Raw genomic sequence first — 22,102 nt, forward strand, 5'->3', positions numbered from 1 at the left:
TAGAATAGAATAGAATAGAATAGAAACTTTATTTGGCCAAGTGTGATTGGACACACAAGGAATTTGTCTCCGGTGCATAAGCTCTCAGTGTACATACAAGCAACAACTGATAAATAATGATCATAATCATAAAATACAATCGTCATAAATCATAAGATGCAGCACTCAAGTGATAGTCATAGAATCATAGGGTTGGAGGGGACCTTGAAGGTCTTCTAGTCCAACCCAGAATCGCCAGATCATCCCAGGCTGTCCAAACCTTGCTTGAAACCCGAACCTAGTTCTCTACCTGTAGAGGAAATCAGTCAAAAGAGAATTTCTGGCAGGGTGCGAATGTCAGTCACTATTTTTCTTCTTCTCATTTGCAATTTGTACCGATAGCTTCGCTTGCTTTTTAAGCGGGAATTGATTTTGTAAACTCTCCCCATTCCAGGGGAAGCGAATTCAAATCCTCTCAATTCGACCTGCATTTCATCGTCTGCAATTTTTCCACCTTTGGGCTTTGAGCAAATATTCCAGCAAAGCTTGCAAAACGTTACAGCCTTAGTCATGGAGTGACTTATAAGGATTTGGCCCTTGATTTATGTCCCTTGCGCTACGGAATTACCCTCCTAGTAGCCAGCTAGAACTCCCCAGAGATGAAGTCCATTCTCCCATGAAGGAGCGAGGGAAGAAGCTGGAGGAGCGGGAGTTAGGAAAGCTGCATTTTGTGGAATTACAAAACGTGTAAAAGGAAAGTAGGGAAAGGCATCCTTGGGCTTAAGTAACAAGGAATGAACTTGTATCATTGCTCATTGCTCTTTTAAAGAGCCATAGAACACAGAGTAACAGAGTTGGAAGGGACCTTGAAGGTCATCTAGTCCAACCCTTTGCCCAAGCAGCAGACCCTATACCATTCCAGTCAGATGGTTGTCCAATCTTTTGTGACTGACAGTGATGGAGAACCCACAACTTCTAGGGGCAAGTTGTTCCACTGGTTAATAATAATAATAATAATAATAATAATAATAATAATAATAATAATAATAATAATAATAATAATAATAATAATAATAATAATAATATTGAATAATTATTTAAAAATTATTTAATAATTATTAAATAAAATATGAATAATACAAATATGAATAATAAATGATGATATATTGCTGTACCTGGTGACAGAAGAATCGATGAGAAACAACTTGAAAAAGTCACCAAATATCAAGATTTGAGAATCGAATTGCAGAGACTCTGGCATAAACCAGTGCAGGTGGTTCCAGTGGTACTCGGCACACTGGGAGCTGCGCCTAAAGACCTAGGCAAGCACTTAAAAGCAATTGGCGCTGACAGGATCACCATTGGTCAGCTGCAGAAGGCCACCTTACTGGGATCTGCTTGCATAATTCGCCGATACATCACGCAGTCCTAAACGCTTGGGAAGTGTTCGACTAGTGATCTGTGATACGAAATCCAGCATAGTTATCTCGTTTGCTGTGTATACTGTCATAACAACAACAACAACAACAGAAGGGACCTTGGAGGTCTTCTAGTCCAAACCCCTTCCTTTTAACCTCTAGCGTAAATAAAGGAAATTTATTGCTTTGACCTTCCAGTTCATCTCCGGGACAGACTTCGAACAAATGAAAGACAAGAGGTCAAAAGTGTAACCAGCTTGGAGGGCGTTGAGGGACTCAGGAAAGGAAGAGAAAAATCAGTTTGTGCCACTCAAGGACTGAAGAGCCAGAGAGGGGAGAAGACGCCGGTCTTGCAAAACCCTTCTTGAGGTCAAGAGTGTAGAAGAAAAAAAAGGTCCATCAAGTTTTTGGTGTCCAGGAAACAGTTTCCTAGCCTTGTTTGCAAGGAGACCACCATGCAAGGTAGTCCTCAACTTACAATGTTTAGTGACCGTTCAAAGTTACAACACCACTGAAAAAAAGTGACTTATGACCGTTTCTCACACTACGACCATGGTCGCGTGATTAAAATTTGGATGCCTGGCAACTGACTGGCTCCTATTGGTGATGGTGGTTGTGATCCTGTGATCCCCTTTTCCAACCTTTGGACAAGCAGCCGGGGAAGCCGAGCTTGCTTAGCAACGGTGTTACTCGCTTAAACAACTGCAGTGATTCACTTAACAGCTGTGGCACGAAGGGTCCTAAAATGAGGCAAAATTCACTCAACAACTGTCTTGATTAGCAACAGAAACAGAGACTTTGGCTTCTGGCAAGGAAAATCGGTGGAGAGATATAGAAATACTGATGATAGACGAGAGAGAGAGGATAGATAGATATAATAGATAAATAGATTGAGATAAGGGGAGAGAGAGAAGATAGAGTAGATAGATAGATAGATAGATAGATAGATAGATAGATAGATAGATAGATAGATAGATAGATAGATAGATAGATAGATTAGATAGGGAGATAGAGATAGATAGATGATGGATGGATAGAGAGATATAACAAATAAAGATAGATAAATAGACAGATAGATAGATAGATATAATAGATAAATAGATAAATAAATAGAGATAGGGAAAGAGAGAGATGGATAGAGAGATAAGGAGAGATAGATAGATAATGGATGGATAGAGAGATATAATAGATAAACAGATTGAGATAGATAGGGAGAGAGAGATAGGGATGGATAGATAGATAGAAATGGATAGATAGATAGATAGATAGATAGATAGATAGATAGATAGATAGATAGATAGATGATGGATAGAGAGATATAATAGATAAATAGATTGAGATAGATAGGCAGAGAGAGAGAGAGAGATACAGCTAGAGCAGATAGATAGATAGAAGAATATGTTTCAGTATAAGGCTGATAAGCTTGTTAACAGCTCCTTATTCCTTGTCTGCAAATTTACTGATGGAAAACTGACACTTCCCTTCATCCATCGAAGGAAACCGACAAACGGAGATAAAAGCACCTGATTCTCTTTAATTGTGACCAGGCAGACTGCCCCCCCACACCCCCTCTGCCCCCACCCCCACCCCCCACCGCCCGCCGGGACACTCATCCTTATAACTGGGACCTCTTAAAAAGAACCAGACAGGCACTAAATGCATTTAATCCCATCTCAAGGATTGAAGCTGGAGAGAAGAACAGGGCAGAGGGGGAGGGGGGAGAGGAGTAGCAGGCCCTCCCCTCCCCTCCCCACCCCTGGGGTCCTGCCCAGTGCCTTTAAGTACCCGAAGGAGGGAGGAAATGGCATTAATGTGGCTTGTTTAATTTATTTATTTGACTTTGCAAATCAACACTTGGACTTGCAGAGCGGGGAAGTGGGAGGTGTGTGTGTGTGTGTGTAAGGGCTTTGTGAGATTCCCAATCTGCTTTCCCCCCCCCCCGCCGCCCTCTTCCTCTTTCCAACCTCCAAAATTTTCTCAATGACTTACTGTTCCAGCTGTGCAAAAGGTCCAGGGGTAATTTTGGGGGTCCCCCTGCCGCAGAGCGCATACGTCTTGGCGTGTCTAAAGAAACTTTAGCCGCCTGCCAAGAAAACTTTCGGCCTTTCCCTCCCCAATCAGCAACCCCTAATTCTTTCCCCCCCCACGTCTCAATTCCCCCCCCCACAACCAAATCCTCCCTCCTTTTTTGCTTTAGAACTCAGTTTTCCTTTGATCATAAAAAATGAAACGCTCGTATTTCACTTTCCAAATACCAGCAATCATCGGACTGGAGGATCCACAGGGAGGCTGGAGACTTGATTATGCTCTCCACATCATTATTTAACGCCCTGAGCAGCTACTCTGATGCATTGGGGGGGGGTACTCTCTCTCTCCCCCCCTCCCCACCTTGGCTGGCCTCCCATCCCAGACTGCCTTCTTCTGGCAAAGAAACAGAAAGAAGAGAGGAATTCTAAAGGAACATCATTCTAGCGGTTAAGACAGCCGGATAGAAACTGGGAGAATGGGAGTTCTAGTCCTAGTGACTTTGGGCCAATCGCCAGGAGAAACTGACTTCTAGTCCCTCCTTAGGCACGAAAGCCAGCTGGGACATTTTGGGCCAAACACACCAGGAGATGGTGAATTCTAGTCCAACCTTAGGTAAGAAAGCCAGCTGGGTGACTTGAAGCCAATCACCAGGAAATGGGGAGTTCTACTTCTGCCTTTGGCATGAAAGCCGGCTGGGTGACTTTGGGCCAATTATCAAGAGAAAGAAAAAGAGGAAGAGGAGAGGTGAAGAAGAAGAGAAGGAGAAGGAGCAGAAGAGAGGAGGAGAAGAAAGAAGAGGAAAAAGGAGAAGAGGAGGAGGAAGAAGGAGGAAGAGGAGGTGGAGGTGGAGGAGAAGGAGAAGAAGAAAAAGAGGAGGAAGAAGGAGGAGAAGGAGAAGAAGAAGAAAAAGGAGAGGAGGAGGAGGAAGGAGGAGGAGGAGAAGGAGAAGGAGAGGAGGAGGAAGGAAGAGGAGGAGAGAAGAAGGAGAAGGAGAAGAAGAAGCTTATTTATTGGCAGCTCCAAAATTCAGTGACTAAGTTAGTATCCAACCCTTTGGGATTCAGGAGCCTTTCAGACTGGAGCTATGAAGAAAGAAGGAAAAGGAAAAGGAGGAGGAGGAGAAGGAGGAGAAGAAAAGGAGAAAAATATCAAAGCCACAACAGTCTTAGGTTTTTAAAATATAGTAATGTAACAAAGTTGGACGTTGGTGGCATTATTATCGGCCAAGTTGGCCATCTTCCCCACTGGAAAACTTTTCTTTAAAAAAAATTAATAGAGTCATGTGTTTTCAAGTCATCTAATAAAAATAAAATATATCTGTGCCAGTAAGCTGATTTTCAGCAGTTTGAAAGAATCTTAGCCAGAATCCTGGAAGGGATCAAACCTCTTTACCCCTTCGTCACTTTCTTTCTGGAACCCTTATCTGCCCACATGGAATAAACTCAACGATCTATGAAGGGCAACATGGACAGCAACTTTCACAATTCTCCACCGGCGCAGGCAGTGGGTGCTCATTGTTTAATCCAGGGGTCTCCAACCTTGGCAACTTTCAGCAAAGCTGGCTGAGGAATTCTGGGAGTTGAAGTCCACAAGTCTAAAAGATGCCAAGTTTGGAGACCCCTGGTTAATCCATGGCTTATTGAAGAAAGGAGAGTTACCATGTTTACTTGCTGTGCTAGAAGAGGTGAGGAAGAAGAGGGTCAGAAGAAGAAGAGGAGAGGAGAGAAGAGGAGGGGGAAAAGGAGGAGGAGGAGGAGGAGGAGGAGGAGACCTTCAACACAAATCATAAAGTTCAGTTCACTCTTCTACCTTTTAACATCAGAACCAAAGTCTTTTGCGATTGTCATCTTCTTGAGGTCAACTTTAGATCCGCCATCTCTCTCCTTCCTATCAAGAGATTTGAGGTGTAACAAGAACTTCTCAACTGCAGTTCCTCAACTCAAGCTTTCCTGGTGCTGTGGCTGGTCTACCCCACACAAAAGTCAAATTTTGACTCTGGTGTCAGAGGTCACGTATGGGCAGATCCTGGGCAAGCCCTCAGGGGAGAGACCTCTGGTCTCTCTGCGTGTTTTATTTCTGCCTGGCCCCTGACCTCCTGGAGCATAGTTCTGGAGAACTTCCACCTTTCCTTAGCGCTGTTCTTTTTGGACCTCTCCTCATGACAATCCGCGTTGTCTCTTGGGACCTTCTCAAGACACGGTTGTGATGGTGGTTAAGAGCCAGGTGCTCCTTTTCCAGGATGGCCCATAAAATCAAAAGGTAACAGACTGAGGAGCATTTGAGCTAAAAAGCTAGAAGAAACTCGAGTTTCTTGGTCGTGTCGATTTCACCATCCCTTGTTTGTTTGTTTTTCAGGTTATTTGAAATATCCCTTACAACCTTTCCTAGACTTCACTATTGAAATCCTGCTTTTTCTCTTTCATTATTAGGCTGATGGGAAGGCACTTTTTAAAGCTTCGAAACCTTCAGAACTCACCTACCCATGAAATTCTTCCAGCCCCCTCTTGTAGAGAGAGAAAAAAAAAACCTAGGACAACGAAGTTTAGCCACTTTTTCTCTGGAAGTTTCCCTGAATTTTCTACTACAGGTAGTCCTTGATTACAACCATTTGTTTAGTGACCCTTTAAAACGGTCCTAAGACACTTTTTTTAGTGCTGTTGTAACTTCAGATAGTCACTCAGCGAATAGTTGTAAGTTGAGGACTACAATAAGTTTCCCCCAAAAAGTTTTGATCTCTTTGTTTGTTATCTTTCAGAGATGGAAAGGACAATAGGAAAACGATGATTGCTTCTGTTCTTAAGTGTATTTTATGGACATTTTTGAGAACCAGACGGAGAAAGAATTCGTTGACATTCTGATTTCAAATATTTGCTTTTGTCCTTTATGGCTTAATAGTTTTACTAAATTTTAATTGGGGTTTTATTGCTTTAGGGTTTTAAACTTTTAAATTTTTAATGTCGGCCTTTTTGTAATTTGCTCTGTTTTAATTGTATATATATTGAGTTTTTTATCTTCTGGCTGTACACTGCCCTGAGTCCTTCGGGAAAAGGGCGGTATAAAAATCTAATAAATAAATAAATAAATAAATAAATAAATAAGAGACCACCAGGAGATCTTAGAGCTGTCAGGTTGACTGGAAAATTTAAGAAAATTCAATCCAGAAGGAATCCAAGAAACTAGAGCAGCACCTTTGTCCTAAAAACAGCAGGACACAAAGAGGCACTTATTTATTTATTTATTTATTGAAAAATATCAAAGGGGACTTTTTATACTGCAGGAAAGTTTTAAAAGTTCCATTGAAAAACAGCGGGTCCTAATTGGATAAGCCTGCCTCCTTCATCTGCATAACTCCGCCCTCGAAAGGTGACACATTTAGGGAAACAAACATTGCCTTATTTTAACACCCCCGCGGGGGGGAGGGGGGCGACAATTTGGTATATGTCCCTAAGGTCCTTTTTCCCCTCCTCTTGGTTATTATTATTATTATTATTATATTTTCTTTTGCTTAGTTTTGTTTTCCTTCTGGTGAATTTGCAAGTTTCAAATGTCCCACGATTTGCTTTCAGAAGGTTTTGCAAGGCAGCCCGGTTTTATGAGGAGGGGGCCAGCCAGCGGGGGGTCCAGGGAAAGGACGCAAAGAAGGAATTTCTCTCTCCTCCCCGCCCCTCCCCAAATTATATTTTAGTCTTAATAAGTTGGCTTGGCTTTCCTCTAATTTAACCCTTCCTCTTTCCAAACTGGGAGTGGGGGTTGAAATGGGGAGGAGGGCAGGTTGAGGGAGTGCGAAAGGCGTGGGGGGGGGAGGGCAGTTGAGGGAGTGGGGGGCTTGTCACGTTTATGGACTTCAAGAAGGCTCAATCAGTCGGTTCCTGGAGAAAACAGCGGCCGGGGATGAGTCAGTTTCAATCTGGATAGAGAGAGAAAAAAAGTTTGGTTCCAACTTTTGACTTGAAGGGAAGTTTTCCGGAGCGGCGGAGATGGTGCGCTGGGGAGGATGGGGGGCCGGCGACGGATAGACCCCTAGTAAAAAGTTTGGAGAAGTTTCTGTCTCTCGCTGGTTCACAAGCTACACGGGAGAGACCCACAGAGAGAAAGAGAGAAGGAGAGAGAGAGGAGAAAGAAAGAAAGAGAGAAAGAAAGAAAAAAAGAAAGAGAGAGAGAGAGGGAGAGGGAGAGGGAGAAAGGAAAAGAAAGAAAGAAAGACAGAGAGAAGGAGAGTGAGAGAAAGGAGAGAGAAGAAGAAAGCAAGAAAGACACACAGAGAGAAAGAGTGAAAGAGGGAGAGAAGGACAGATAGAGGAAAGGAGGAAAAGAAAGAGACAGAAAGAAAGAGAGAGAGAGAAAAGAGCAAGAGAGACTCACAGAGAAGAAAAAGAAAGAAGACAGAGGAAAAAAGGAAGAGAGAAAGAAAGAGAAAGGGAGAAAGAGAGGAAGGAAGAGAAAGAAAGAAAGAAAGTCAGACCGAGAGACAGTGAATATAATAAAGACTCCCACCCACCCTCAGAAGCAGGCCCACACAAAGACACACACACACACACACCGCGCGCGTGCCCACCCCACCAGGAAAACGTAGGTGGAGGAGGGAGACCGGGTGTGTGTGTGTGTTTTGTGTGTGTGGAAATCAAAGCAGAAAAAAAGTTTTTTCTGGGGGCGTTGAGTCGGTTTGGGGGGAGCCAAGGGAGGCTCGCCGGATCGCAGCTCCTGGCCGGGCGGGGGGGGGGGTCTTCTGTCCTGCCCCACAAGCTGGATCCGGGCGCGATGGAAGCGGTGGCCGCCTACGGCATGGACAAGCAATTCGCCCCCAACCCGGTCCGGATCTTGGAGCCTGCAGACAACCCCCAGGCGCGCAAGAACTTCAGCGTCAGTCACCTCTTGGATCTGGAGGAAGCGGCCGTCGGCATGAACGGGACGGCCCAGGACACCGGCTCCGAGGCTCGGGAAGGCGGCAAGGGGGCTTTCGACCCCTCCGGGGGCAGCAGCGGCAGCGAAGGAGGAGGAGGAGGAGGAGGAGGAGGAGGAGACGCGCTGCGGGAAGGTGAGCGCCTCGGAACGCGCGTCCTGGGGAAAGGGAAGCCAAGGGCGCGGAAGAGACGGGGAGGTCTCCTTTGGGAGGGAAGGGCTCTTGCCTAGGGGCCCTTTGGGGAGCCTGCCCCCTCCCAGAGGCTTGGGGGTGAGGGGGGGGGGAAAGAGGCAACTGGACTCTCTGAAGAAGCTGAAGAAGCTTCTTGGATGAGGAGCAAAAGATCTTCAAAGAAAAACCAGAAAGTCCAGTTGTCTTTTGGAGGGGAAAAAAACACACACCTTTGGGACCTCCAGGACCTGATGGATGACTGACAATCTCTATAGGGTTTTTTTTTGGGGGGGGAAAGAACCTTCTTTGGGGGGGGGCGATTCAGACGGTGGGAATCGGGGAGAAAAGCCAACAGATCCAAGCCAGCCTTTGAAAAGATGCTGTCAAATATCCAGAATCTGTAGTATTTCGTATTTATTTCTTCCTTCATCGTGTCTGGATGTCCGGCAAGGATATTGGAACAGGGGAGAAAAAGTAAACAGCCTTTTGCAGGTTAATCCAGCAAACCCCGTTTAGTCAGAATCAGGAGTTGCTTGAAATGGTGAACAACTAAGTTGGCTCAGACACATTGCAAAAAAAAAGAAAAGAAAAGAAAAAGAAGGGGGACAGGTGTGGAAACAGGCAGAGGAATTCTATTCATGTGGGGTCCTTGATGCTCTCTGAGCCTGGTGGTTTTCTTGCTGACGTTTCATAACCCAACTAGGTAACATCTTCCATGCTCTGATAGTGAGCATTGATGATGTTACCTAGTTGGGTCGTGAAATGTCTGCAAGAAAACCACCAGGCTCAGAGAGCATCAAGGACCTCACAATTCAACCTCGAGTTAGAAATATTCTCCTTTAGAATAGAATAGAATAGAATTTTTTTATTGGCCAAGTGTGATTGGACACACAAGGAATTTGTCTTGGTGCAGATGCTCTCAGTGTACATAAAAGACAAGATACATTCATCAAGAATCATAGAATAGGATAGGATAGGATAGGATAGGATAGAATAGAATAGAATAGAATAGAATAGAATAGAATAGAATAGAATAGAATAGAATAGAATAGAATTTTTATTGGCCAAGTGTGATTGGACACACAAGGAATTTGTCTTTGGTGCATACGCTCTCAGTGTACATAAAAGAAAAGATACGTTCATCAAGGTACAACATTTACAACACAATTGATGGTCAATATATAAATATAAATCATAAGGATTGCCAGCAACAAAGTTACAGTCATACAGTCATAAGTGGAAGGAGATGGGTGACTGGTAATTATTGGTAATTCTATTAGTGGATTGTAATGGGGATAATTCTACGTGATAGTAAGGTGAAGACGACTCTTTAAAGACTCTTAACGCAGTTGGTTATTTACTCTTTCTTTTATAGTTCTGGGTGCCAGGTGGTATAGCTTCACCTGCTTTCGTATTTGACACTTTTATTTTATTTCATTTTATATTTTATTTTATTTTAATTTTGTCATTTCATTTCATTTTTTTTAAAAATATTCATCATTCTTTCTGTACCTCCCATCTCAATTACGGGACACAACCTCCCTTTCCGTTTGCCATATATATAATTCACGCACAAAACATTTGAAGCCGCCGAATAGGAAACTACTTGCAGGGAACTAACCCTGACCGTCTTTTGGATACCAAACAGATTGCGATATTTAAAGATGTCTGTTTCACCAGCCCCATAAATGGAATAGCAACAGAAAAAGCAGATTTTTTTTTGTCTTGAAAACAGGGTAGTGTCCTGGCTATTATACAGAAAGGTGAAAAATCTGCTGTCAGCTTTTTTTTTTGCAGAACCCTAATTTTTTCCCTCTTGGTCAGAGTCTACATTTCTGTTTCTTGATTTAACATTCATTACCAAAGTCTTGCACTGATTTTCACCGACTCAACCAACCTTAAAAAGGACCTTCTTCCATCCTGCCACGCCAGTGAAAAATAATTGCATTTATCTGTAAACTTTATTGGCCGCCCATCTTACCGTGGGGTAACTCTGGGCAGCTTCGAGTCATAAAAATGTGTCTATACATACAATCGGTCATCAAAACCTAAGGACACATGTGGAGGGCGGGAGCGCTCTATTCCCAAAACAGCCAGAGTCCAAATATTTTATTATATTTGTTTCTGACTTGCAATATCAGATTCACCTCTTAGAGAACCAGGCCTTGGTTTCCCCATTGGTGAAATGAGCTTAATAATCACTGACTGGATGCTTTTGCGGTGCCACGATAAGGAAAAAAAACCCCACCAGCGACAGGAATTGTTTCTCCTCTTGGTGAGAATCCAACGTACATAAGATGCAAACAAGGCACTCAAGTGATGGAGGCGATGCGTTATTACCATGGAAATGGAAGCCCCTTTGAAGTTAGATGCATCCAGAGAAGCGTAATTTTCAAGAACAACCTCCCCCTGTGCCCGAAGAGAAAAGTTTTCGATCAGCGTGAGCTACCTGCATGGTGAAACATGGACCCTAACCTCACAATCGCTGCAAAAGCTACGAGGGGCGCAAAGAGGCATGAAAAGGTACGCACTCTGGCGTCACTTCAAGGGAAGATAGGAAGACCTGCACTTGGATTAGAGAAGAAAGGAAAGTATCCGATGCCATCCAAAGAACTGAAATTCTTTGGAGAAAAGCACGAAGAAGAACGGGATGGCAGGTGGACCAAGGCAGCCGCAGAACAGATCCCACTTGGTCAAAAGGGTCCGCGGAAGAGACCCAAAACAAGATGGATCGGCAAATATGGGCAGGCCCAACTGGCAAAAGAAACAGAAAAGGACCGCCTAGGTTGGAAACATGCAGAAGGGGCCTTCTTCATCCTGCTGTGTGTGGATGGACAGTGGCTAGAATGATGAAGAAGAAGAAGAAGAAGAAGAAGAAGAAGAAGAAGAAGAAGAAGAAGAAGAAGAAGAAGAAGAAGAAGAAGAAGAAGAAGAAGAAGAAGAAGAAGAAGAAGAAGACATCCAGACAGAGGTGAATTTTGTGCATGCAATTCTGAGTTCATGATGGTGTCTGTTCAGAAATGGTCCAATGGAAATCAAATAAACTATCCTATTTTTTTCCTTCCTTCCTTCCTTCCCTTCCCTTCCTTCCTTCCTTCCTTTCCTTCCCTCTCCTTCCCTTCCTTCCTTCCTTCCTTCCTTCCTTCCTTCCTTCCTTCCTTCCTTCCTTCCTTCCTTCCTTTCATTCCAAATCAGGCTTTAAATGTGCACATGTGAAAACGTGGCATCTCCGAAACCTATTTATTTTACTTCCCTTCATTTCATCGGGCTTTCTGCCTGCCAAGCAAGACTGTGATCATGATGACTTAGAAACAGCCACTTTATAACTTTCCCAGTGGATACGCAGACTTCTCTCCGTGGTATTTCCTCTGGAGTAGAAAGGCGGCATCCTTACTTACTCTTACATTCTTGTCCGCATCCTGTAAACCAAACCTGGTTTCATTTAGAAGATTACAGATCATCTGAATACCTTTTCCTTTCTTTTCCTTCTGGATTCCATTCTTCAAGCATCATAGATTTTATTGGCAGCTCCAAAATTCAACCACTAAGTTAGCATGCAACCCTTTGGAATTCAGGAGCCTTTCAGAGTGGAGCTATGGAGAAAGAAGAAAGAAGAAGAAAAGGAGGAGACAGAGGAGGAGGAGAGGAAGAGGAGAGGAGGAGAAGGAGGAGGAGGAGGAGGAGGAGGAGGAGGAGGAGGAGGAGGAGGAGGAGGAGGAGGAGAAGAAGAAGAAGAAGAAGAAGAAGAAGAAGAAGAAGAAGAAGAAGAAGAAGAAGAAGAAGAAGAAGAAGAAGAAGAAGAAGAAGAAGAAGAAGATCCTTCAATAGTTTGAAGACGGGGCAGTTGGCAGGGATTTCTTTTCCCATGGCACAATTGACTCTGTAAATATTCTCTCTGCTTTTCTTCAGAGGGGCAATGTTTCTTGTTGTTAGTTAAAAACTAAATTTTTGGAAATGGAGTGGCATATGAGAGGATGGATGGATGGATGGATGGATGGATAAAAGCAGAAGCAGAAAGGGAAAGGGGAAGGAAAGAAGGAGAGGAGGAAGAGTGGAAGGAAAGATGGAAGGGATTCTCATCTCTTCTCCCCCCATTGCCTGGTCAAATATTCCCTCTATACATTGTGACATCCCAACATTTAGCTCAAATATTTAACAGAATAACAGACTTGGAAAGGGCTTTGGAAGCCTTCTAGTCCAACCCCTTACTCAGGCAGGAAACCCTATATAATAATAATAATAATAATAATAATAATAATAATAATAATAATAATAATAATAATAATAATAATAATAATAATAATAATAATGTCCTTGCAAAAGGTGGAAGAATGGAAGCTGGTCAGATTGACCTGCGTGCGTCATTCATTCCGTCAGTAACGTAGTCATCACACAGAGGGTGTGTGTGTGTGTGTAACGCTTCTGCGTTCCTGCTCTAACATTCCCTACGGTTGAGATCAGCCATTTCTCAACGGCGGCTGGTCCGTTTGCCTTTGTCAGGCTAAAAAGCGACGGCGTATTTTGAACGTATAGAAATGGGCACTTCATCTCCTGAACTTAATTTAGCTAAAAGGAAAACCCGCCTGTTTACACTGGGACTAGATGCAATCTAAGGGACATGGTGGCTCAGTGGTTAAGATGCAGAGCTTGTCGATCGAAAGGTCGGCAGTTCGGCGGTTCGAATCCCTAGTGCTGCGTAATGGGGTGAGCTCCCGTGACTTGTCCCAGCTTCTGCCAACCTAGCAGTTCGAAAGCACGTAAAAAAATGCTAATAGGAAAACAGGGACCACTTTTGGTGGGAAGGGAACAGCGTTCCGTGCGCCTTTGGCATTGAGTCATGCCGGCCACATGACCACGGAGACGTCTTCGGACAGCGCTGGCTCTTCGGCTTTGAAACAGAGATGAGCACCGCCCCCTAGAGTCGGGAACGACTAGCACATATGTGCGAGGGGAACCTTTACCTTTACCTTAGATGCAATCTATGTTAGATATTTCCTTCCTTCCTTCCTCCCTTCCTTTCCTCCCTTCTTTCTTTCCCTTCATTCCCTCTCCTTCCCTTCTTCCCTCTCTCCATTTCTTCTTTCCTTCCCTTCCCTCCCTCCCTCCCTTCCTCCTTTCCTCCTTCTTTCTTCCCCTTCATTCCCTCTTCTTTCTGGGTTATTTCTTCCCTCTCTCCATTTCTTCTTTCCTTCCCTTCCCTCCCTCCCTCCCTTCCTCCTTTCCTCCTTCTTTCTTCCCCTTCATTCCCTCTTCTTTCTAGGTTATTTCTTCCCTCTCTCCATTTCTTCTTTCCTTCCCTTCCGTCCTTCCTCCCTCTCTCCCTCTTATGACTGTCTACTCCATCCAGATAATTTAGTTCCCAAGAAAATTAGACCACCAAACGTCTGTAATAGCTACTATAAGATTAATCTTGAGATGAAACTTGGCTATTGTTACACAAAAAAGCCGTGTAACATAATAATGAAATCCTCAGATGATCTGGATAGGGTTATAAAAGAATGAATAAGTCACACACGGCAGGAAACCTCCTTATTTATTCATTTTATTAGAAGCCATAATGGAAAAATCAGTTCAGCTGTTCTGCTTCTGAAATGAAGGAGTAGAATGTACCGTAGGTTGCAGAACAAGAAGCAATGGATGGAAAATGATCAAGGAGAGATTCAACCTTGAATCAGGGAGAAATTTCCTGAAGTGGTGGGTGCTCCATTACTGGAGGCTTTTGTTGTGGTCCTCAAGCAGTCTGCGGAGCTGGCAACGGAGTCGGACAGCGATGAGGCTGGGGAAGAGAATGGGCCAGTCCTGGAGGCTGGGGAAGGCCCAGATGAGGGCTCTGCATCAGAGGCTGAGGTGGGGCCAGGGCCATCGGGGAATGAGGTGCAGACTCAGGAGCCTCCAGAGGCTGACAGTAGTGAGGCAGAGGAACAGGAGGACCCTGTTCCTAATGGACGCATGAGAAGAGCTGCCAGAAGGCAAGAGCAGCTCAAGCAAAGAGGACGACTCGGGAGTAAGGCCAAGAGATGTTTGGCCCCTCCCATAAGGCTTAAAAGACCAGCAACCGCATTTGGGCTCCTTGTCGGAAAACAACATTGATAGACTTAGTCCTTATCTTGCTGCATTTATTTATCGTCGGCGTCTTCTGCTTTTGAATTTTTTACCTTTTGCCTTTGAAGAAAAGCCTTTGGCAGTTTTCCTAATTAGACCAAGGGTGGTGATAAGCCTGAAGAATTGTGTTATGAAGAATTTGTTTTGATTTAGTTTGGACGAGGCTGAGAATGAGTGAATTCTCAGCTGTTCTAATAAAGTCTATTTGTTTTTGAACTGACTACTACCTACTTGGGCCTGGGTCACAACAGCTTTCAAAAATAGCCTGGACAGTCATTTAACCGAGATAGTATAAGTTCTCTTTGCCTTGAGCAGAGGGCTGGACTACAAGACTTCTGAGGTCCCTTCCAGCTCTATGTTTTTATGACATTCAGTGGCATTGTAAGCCGCCCTGAGTCTTCGGAGAAGGGCGGGGTATAAATGTAAACAAAAAAAAAAAAATTGTCTTAGGAATGTATTAGGACCTCTTCATTTTTAAGCCAACTCTTTTTTCTCTTTTCCGTTGCTAATGCCCTATACGATAAAGGACAACCAAACTGCTTGTCTTCTGAACAGAACAGAATAACAGAGTTGGAGGGGACCTTGTAGGACATCTAGTCTAACCCTCCATCCAGGCAGGAGTCCCTACACCATTTCTGACAGATGGCAGTCCAGTCTCTTCTTGAAAGCCTCCCGTGATGAAGCTCCCACAACTTCCGAAGGCAACTTCTGTCCCATCGGTTGATAGTTCTCACTGTCAGAAAATTTCTAGGTTATTTCTGCATGGGCACTTACAGACGTTATTAAATTCCCAGGGATCCCAAGTTTGAATCTGCTACCTGGTTTTTTAATCTATCATCTATTTACAATGTAGAGATGGGGCCAGAGTTGTATTTAAACCATTCTGGAGAGACGATCAGAGAATTCAGCTTAACCAAAGAAATTTGAGTACTTCCCTTCTCTCGAAACAATGCCCGGATGAGTTTTGGGGATTTTAGCTGCCCGACCATAAAACGTTCTGGGTTTATTTGTACAAGTTGGAGGCAGGGCCCTTCTGTCTTGAAGAACATTCCCATGTCCAAGTCAGGTTCCAGAGTAAACACAACCCCCATGATCTCTCCAGCTTGAGAAAAAAAACATTTGGTTCCTCCGAGAAACCAGGATCGTCCTTCACAGGCGAGACATCAGATTCGGCTTTTCTGGTATTTCCTCCTGGCAAACCAAGAGGAGATCCGTTTGCACTTGGGGACCAAACAGAAACTGGATACGATGTTCCTTACCCAACTCCATCCATTTTTGGAAACCTTCAGGCCTGCAAGCTTCATCAGAGGTGTGGAAGCTCCTTTTTTTTTGAAGCCACACTCACAACCTCACAATCTGGGTCCATGCAAGGCTTTAAGAGGGAATCCTCGATTTACGACCGGATGTGGGGGGGAAAAAAGGGGGCTAGAATAAGGAGACTGATGACCCAGATCTGAAATTCCGATGGTGGCCAGCGTCTCCTTCTGATGGTGGCCAGCTTTGGCTGCACGCATCATCTCGAAGTCACATTTTAAGACTGGTTTGGTGGGAAACCGGCTTTTGCGTCTGCTTTTCAGCAAACCCCGTGCCATAATTCTGGTGAAGGAAAACTGTGTGGTTTCCATTTTTTTTTTTAAAAAAGGGCAAAATTAGAACGAGAGAACAAAGCAAAAAAACGATTGAGAACAATGTGGTGTTTTTACCTCCCTCCACCCAAATTAATTCATCTTGATCTCGATCCACCCTTCTTGGACACCTGCCATCCGAACAGCTACTTTTTAAATTTTCGTTTCGACCATCCCGCCCTTCTCTTTTCTCTTTTTATTTTCTTTTTCGTTCTCCTTTTTAAAAAAAATGTATGTGTCTCTGGCTTCCTTTTCTTTCAGCCCGGCCTGCCGAGCTCCTTTGCCGCTAACTGGAACCATGTGTCTGGGATTGTCAGAAAAGTTGGTTTTTAGGCTTTGGGGCTGTTCAATTCCACCTTGAAGGTTGGGCGGTGTCCTGATGCTAACTCCCGGGGAGAGAGAGAAAGCAGATATTTGGGGGAGCCCTTGTAAAATCCAAACCATGTTTCTGTCAACCAGTCTGGTGTGTGTGTGTGTTAAACACAGGAAGCTAACTAAGCCTAATCTGGCTTCAAAACTTCTTGGATGTTGCTTCCATTGGATTCAGCCGGTGCTACCGAGCAAGGAATATTAAGGTCAGCCTGGAGTTGTGTTATTTTTCAACCAGACAAAAACATTCCCTTGAATGTAATGAGGAATTATTCTGACAGAATAACGGAGGTGGAAGGGACTTGGGAGGTCTTCTAGTCCAACCCTCCCTTCCCCCCCCCCCCCCGATCAGGACAAATGACTGGCTTCTTAAAAACTTTCAGTGATGGAGCACCCACAATTTCTGGAGGCGAGGAGTTCCACTGATTAGTTGTTCTCGCTGTTGGGAAATGTCTCCTTAATTCTAGGCTGGATCTCTCGTTCATGATTTTCCGTCTATTACTTCTTGTCCTGCCTTCAGTTGCTTTGGGGTCAACCCTCTCTTCTCTGTGAAAAGTCCCTCAAGCGCCGGAAGATGCTATCCTCTCACCCCTAGTTCTTCTCTTCCTTCGACTAGACTTACCCAGGTCCCTTAATGGTTTATCATGTGGTTTAGCCTCCAGACTGGCCCCAATTTACAACAGTCCGTTTAGTGACCGTTCAAAGTTACATGACACTGAAAAAAGTGACTTATGTCCGTTTTTCACACAGTACATTGCAGCCGTCCCCATGGTCGCCTGATCAAAATTCAAACACTTGGAAACTGACATGTACTTATGACAGTTGCAGTGTCCCCGGGTCACACGACCCCCCCCTTTTGTGACCTTCTGACAAGCAAAGTCTGAAGTGGTGTAGGGTTTCCTGCCTAAGCAGGGGGTTGGACTAGAAGACCTCCAAGGTACCTTCCTATCCTATCCTATCCTATCCTATCCTATCCTATCCTATCCTATCCTATCCTATCCTATCCTATCCTATCCTATCCTCTTTCCATTTATGACTGTATGACTGTAACTTTGTTGCTGGCAATCCTTATGATTTATATTGATATATTGACCATCAATTGTGTTGTAAATGTTGTACCTTGATGAACGTATCTTTTCTTTTATGTACACTGAGAGCATATGAACCAAGACAAATTCCTTGTGTGTCCAATCACACTTGGCCAATAAAGAATTCTATTCTATTCTATTCTATTCTATTCTATTCTATTCTATTCTATTCTATTCTATTCTATTCTATTCTATTCTATTCTATTCTATTCTATGATTCTTGACTAATGTATCTTTTCTTTTATGTACACTGAGAGCCTATGCACCAAGACAAATTCCTTGTGTGTCCAGTCACACTTGGCCAATAAAGAATTCTATTCTATTCTATTCTATTCTATTCTATTCTATTCTATTCTATTCTATTCTATTCTATTCTATTCTATGATTCTTGACTAATGTATCTTTTCTTTTATGTACACTGAGAGCATATGCACCAAGACAAATTCCTTGTGTGTCCAATCACACTTGGCCAATAAAGAATTCTATTCTATTCTATTCTATTCTATTCTATTCTATTCTATTCTATTCTATTCTATTCTATTCTATTCTATTCTATTCTATGATTCTTGACTAATGTATCTTTTCTTTTATGTACACTGAGAGCCTATGCACCAAGACAAATTCCTTGTGTGTCCAGTCACACTTGGCCAATAAAGAATTCTATTCTATTCTATTCTATTCTATCCTATCCTATTCTTCTACTCTACTCTACTCTACTCTACTCTACTCTACTCTACTCTACTCTACTCTACTCTATTGAGTGGTGGGTTGCTACTGGTTCGCCCCTGATTGGGCAAACTGGTAGTGGCGGCCACAGGAGGCTCCGCCCACCTGCCCAGACGCTTCTGTGCATGTGCAGAAGCATCACGTGTGCGCGCGAGTGTGTGCACACCCATGAGCGAACCAGTAGTGACGGGTTTTGAAACCCGCCTCTTATTCTGTTCTGTTCTATTCTACTCTACTCTACTCTACTCTACTCTACTCTACTCTACTCTACTCTACTCTACTCTACTCTACTCTACTCTACTCTACTCTACTCTACTCTATTCTATTGTCAATGGGGAAGCCAGGTTCTCTTAATGACAGTGTTACTCACTTAAAACAACTGCAGTTATTCACTTAACAACTGTGGCACGAAAGGTCATAAAACGAGGCAAAACTCACTTAACAACTATCTCGCGTAGCAACTGAAATTCAGAAATTTTGGGCTCAGTTTTGGTCATAGGTCAAGGACTACCTATATAGCATCTTCGTTGCTCTGCTCTGCTCTCTTTCAAGGAACTGAACATCTTTCTTATATGGCGATGACCAAAACTGGGCCAAAGCTGTATTCCAGGTATAAAATCATGAACGATTCGCTGAAGAACTGCCTTGCTCATTGATGTAAATTCTGGTCCCAATTGCAGTCGTAGAGTGAGGACTACCTGTAAAGATCCTCCTTTTGCCACTAGTGGGACAGGAGTCAAGTCCACACTGGAGAAATATTTGGAGAGTTTCCCTGGAGGATGATTTTAACAGATTCACAGAGTTGGAAGGGACCCTGTAGGTCATCTAGTCCAACCCCATCCCGCCCATCCCGCCCAGGCAGATCCTACACCATTTCTGACAAATGGCAGTCCAATCTCTTCTTGAAATTTGGAGGCGTTTCAGCCACTCTGCTTCTCTGCCCAGAAGTATTAAATTAAATTAAAAATTAAAAATATTATTTTAATTTTGATATTTTAGTTTAACTTAGTTTTAATTGATTTTAAATTGTATTAATCTATTTATGATTTTATAGTTTAGGGTTTTATATCGGTCGTTTGACCGTTTTTAGTTTTAAATTGGCCGGTTAAATATTTCATTTTAAACGTATTTTAAATTTATTGTGTACCTATGTGTTTTAATAAGGCTGTACACTGCCCTGAGTCCTTCGGGAGAAGGGCGGTCTAGAAATCTAATAAATAAATAAATAAATAAATAAATAAATAAATAAATAAATAAATAAATAAATAAATAAATAAATAAATAAATAAATAAATATAAGTGGTTTTTTTTGGGGGGGGAGGCTTCGAAAGTCTGCGGTTGCCCAGTTCTGTAACAATAGATTTTGTCTTCAGTTTATGGAGAGAACAGTGAGAACAGTTTATGGAGAGAACAGTGAGAAACAGTTCAGATATCAAAGTGGCAGCCAAAAAATCCAATTCAATCCTTGGCTGCCTTAACAGAGGGTGTCAGGCAGGCAGTTCTGACCCATGGAGGGAATCAAGACCACGTGAAGTTTCAGTACCACTTTATAATGCCTTGGTAAGGCCACACCTGGAATACAACATCCAGTTTTGGTCACCATATTACCAAAAAAGGATGTGGAGACTCTGGAAAGTGTGCAGAGAAGAGTTTGGAGACTAAAACATGTGAAGAACGGTTGCAGGAACTGGGCATGTCACCTGATGGAGCACCCACAACTTCTGAAGGCAAGCTGTTCCACTGATTAGTTGTGGAATTAATAGAATTCTCTTTAATTCCAGTCTTGATAAGTTTCCATCCATTGCTTCTTGGACAACAGGTTGACCCATGGGTTTTCATGACCTAAACCAGCAAAAGAAAAAAGGCTTTTAGTGGGCTATGCCAGGGGTCTGCAACCTTAAACACTCAAAGAGCCATTTGGACCTGTTTCCCAAGAAAAGAAAACACCAAGAGCCACAAAACCCTTCTCGTGCCTGACTATTTCTTGAGCGGTCACAAAACTAGCATATGTGGTTGAATTAAACGTTCTGTTTTCTTCTGAAACTTTTCTTGTCTTGGATTTATCCATGATTGGCTTACCAGAGGTTGAAAAGCTCAATAAATCGCATGCCGGCGGGTGTTGTACATTGGCTGTTGTGACGCATATTTTGAATGACTGGGAGCCGCAGCAGAGGAATGAAAGAGCCACATGCGGCTCCAGAGCTGCAGGTTGCTGACCCCTGGACTATGCGGACTTCTCCTTTGGCGGCTTGCTTCACCGATCAAGGCCGTTTAGATCAGGGGTCTCCAACCTCGGCAACTTTAAGACTTGCGGACTTCAACAAAGCTGGCTGAGGAATTCTGGGAGTTGAAGTCCGCAAGTCTTAAAGTTGCCAAGGTTGGAGACCCCTGGTTTAGACTAAGATAAATCCACTACGTTGATGGTTGTGACGGACAGCGAGTCTTCAAAGTCAGCTAGATGACTGCAGTCTTCAGGGGCAACCTGGCTTTGGGCAACTTTTAATTAAACCATGCCGGCATGCAAATCGGCTAGTGGTTTCCCCCCACGAAACATCTGGAAGAACTTTTAAACAATAGAAAAGTCAACTAAGGCCAGGATTGGAAAGCTGTGAAGAAATCTTGGGCAATGACCAATCCCCTCCCCTCGCCCTTTGACATCACTTGAGTGTGATCGAACCTTTTCCCAATTTGGCAACCTCAGCTGTATCTTGGGTGTTCTGTCACCCAACCCTACCACAACATCTCGGCGTGATGCTGTGCAAACGCACAAAGACGCCAAACATTTGTAAGGCATTAAACACTTGGACTTGCTTCGAGCCAGTTTTGGTTAAAGAAAGACGGAGGGTTGTCTGGGAAGGCGGGTTGCAGAAGGTGGGGTGTCAAGGACACCCCAACCACCTCAGGGTGGAAGGAACCCAGTTCCCAGCTCAGATTCTCTGGGGGGGGGACACACGCCAGGGTTAGGGGTGGCATGGTAGCAGTCTTCCAGTACTTGAGGGGCCGTCCCAGAGGAGACCTCCAAAGCCGTTGAGAAATAAGAGATGGAAGCTTATCAGAGAGAGAATAGAATAGAATAGAATTTTATTGGCCAAGTGTGATTGGACACACAGGGAATTTGTCTTGGTGCATACGCTCTCAGTGTACCTAAAAGAAAAGATACCTTCATCAAGGTACAACATTTACAACACAATTGATGGTCAATATATCAATATAAATCATAAGGATTGCCAGCAACAAAGTTACAGTCATATAGTCATAAGTGGAAAGAGATTGGTGATGGGAACTATGAGAAGATTAATAGTAGTGCAGATTCAGTAAATAGTTTGACAGTGTTGATGGAATTATTTGTTTAGCAGAGTGATGGCCTTCGGGAAAAAACTGTCCTTGTGTCTAGTTGTTCTGGTGTGCAGTGCTCTATAGCGTCGTTTTGAGGGTAGGAGTTGAAACAGTTTATGTCCAGGATGCGAGGGGTCTGTAAATATTTTCAGGGCCCTCTTCTTGGTTCGTGCAGTATACAGGTCCTCAATGGAAGGCAGTGGTAGCAACCTAGACCAGTGATGGTGAATCTTTTCAGCACCCAGTACCGAAAAGAGAGTGTGTGCGTGCACACTCAGCACCGAGGGCCAAAAAGGGAACACTTTGCGCATGCTCCTCTGGGCCGAGACCAGGCATAGGAGCTGCCCAGGGGATGTACCA

General features: G+C 43.6%; 1 protein-coding gene across 1 annotated transcript in view; it reads left to right on the top strand.

The window, feature by feature from the left end:
* Window positions 1-7,772: 7,772 nt before the first annotated feature.
* The window catches only part of PRRX2 (paired related homeobox 2), a 28,552-nt gene continuing 14,222 nt past the window's right edge, over window positions 7,773-22,102 (top strand). Inside the window, exon 1 of the mRNA XM_058159495.1 lies at window positions 7,773-8,460. Coding sequence (XP_058015478.1) covers window positions 8,184-8,460 — 277 coding nt within the window. The 5' untranslated portion in view covers window positions 7,773-8,183. The remainder of the gene's footprint in view (window positions 8,461-22,102) is intronic.

This window comes from Ahaetulla prasina, chromosome 16 (assembly GCF_028640845.1).
Source record: "Ahaetulla prasina isolate Xishuangbanna chromosome 16, ASM2864084v1, whole genome shotgun sequence".
Classification (NCBI taxonomy): domain Eukaryota; kingdom Metazoa; phylum Chordata; class Lepidosauria; order Squamata; family Colubridae; genus Ahaetulla; species Ahaetulla prasina.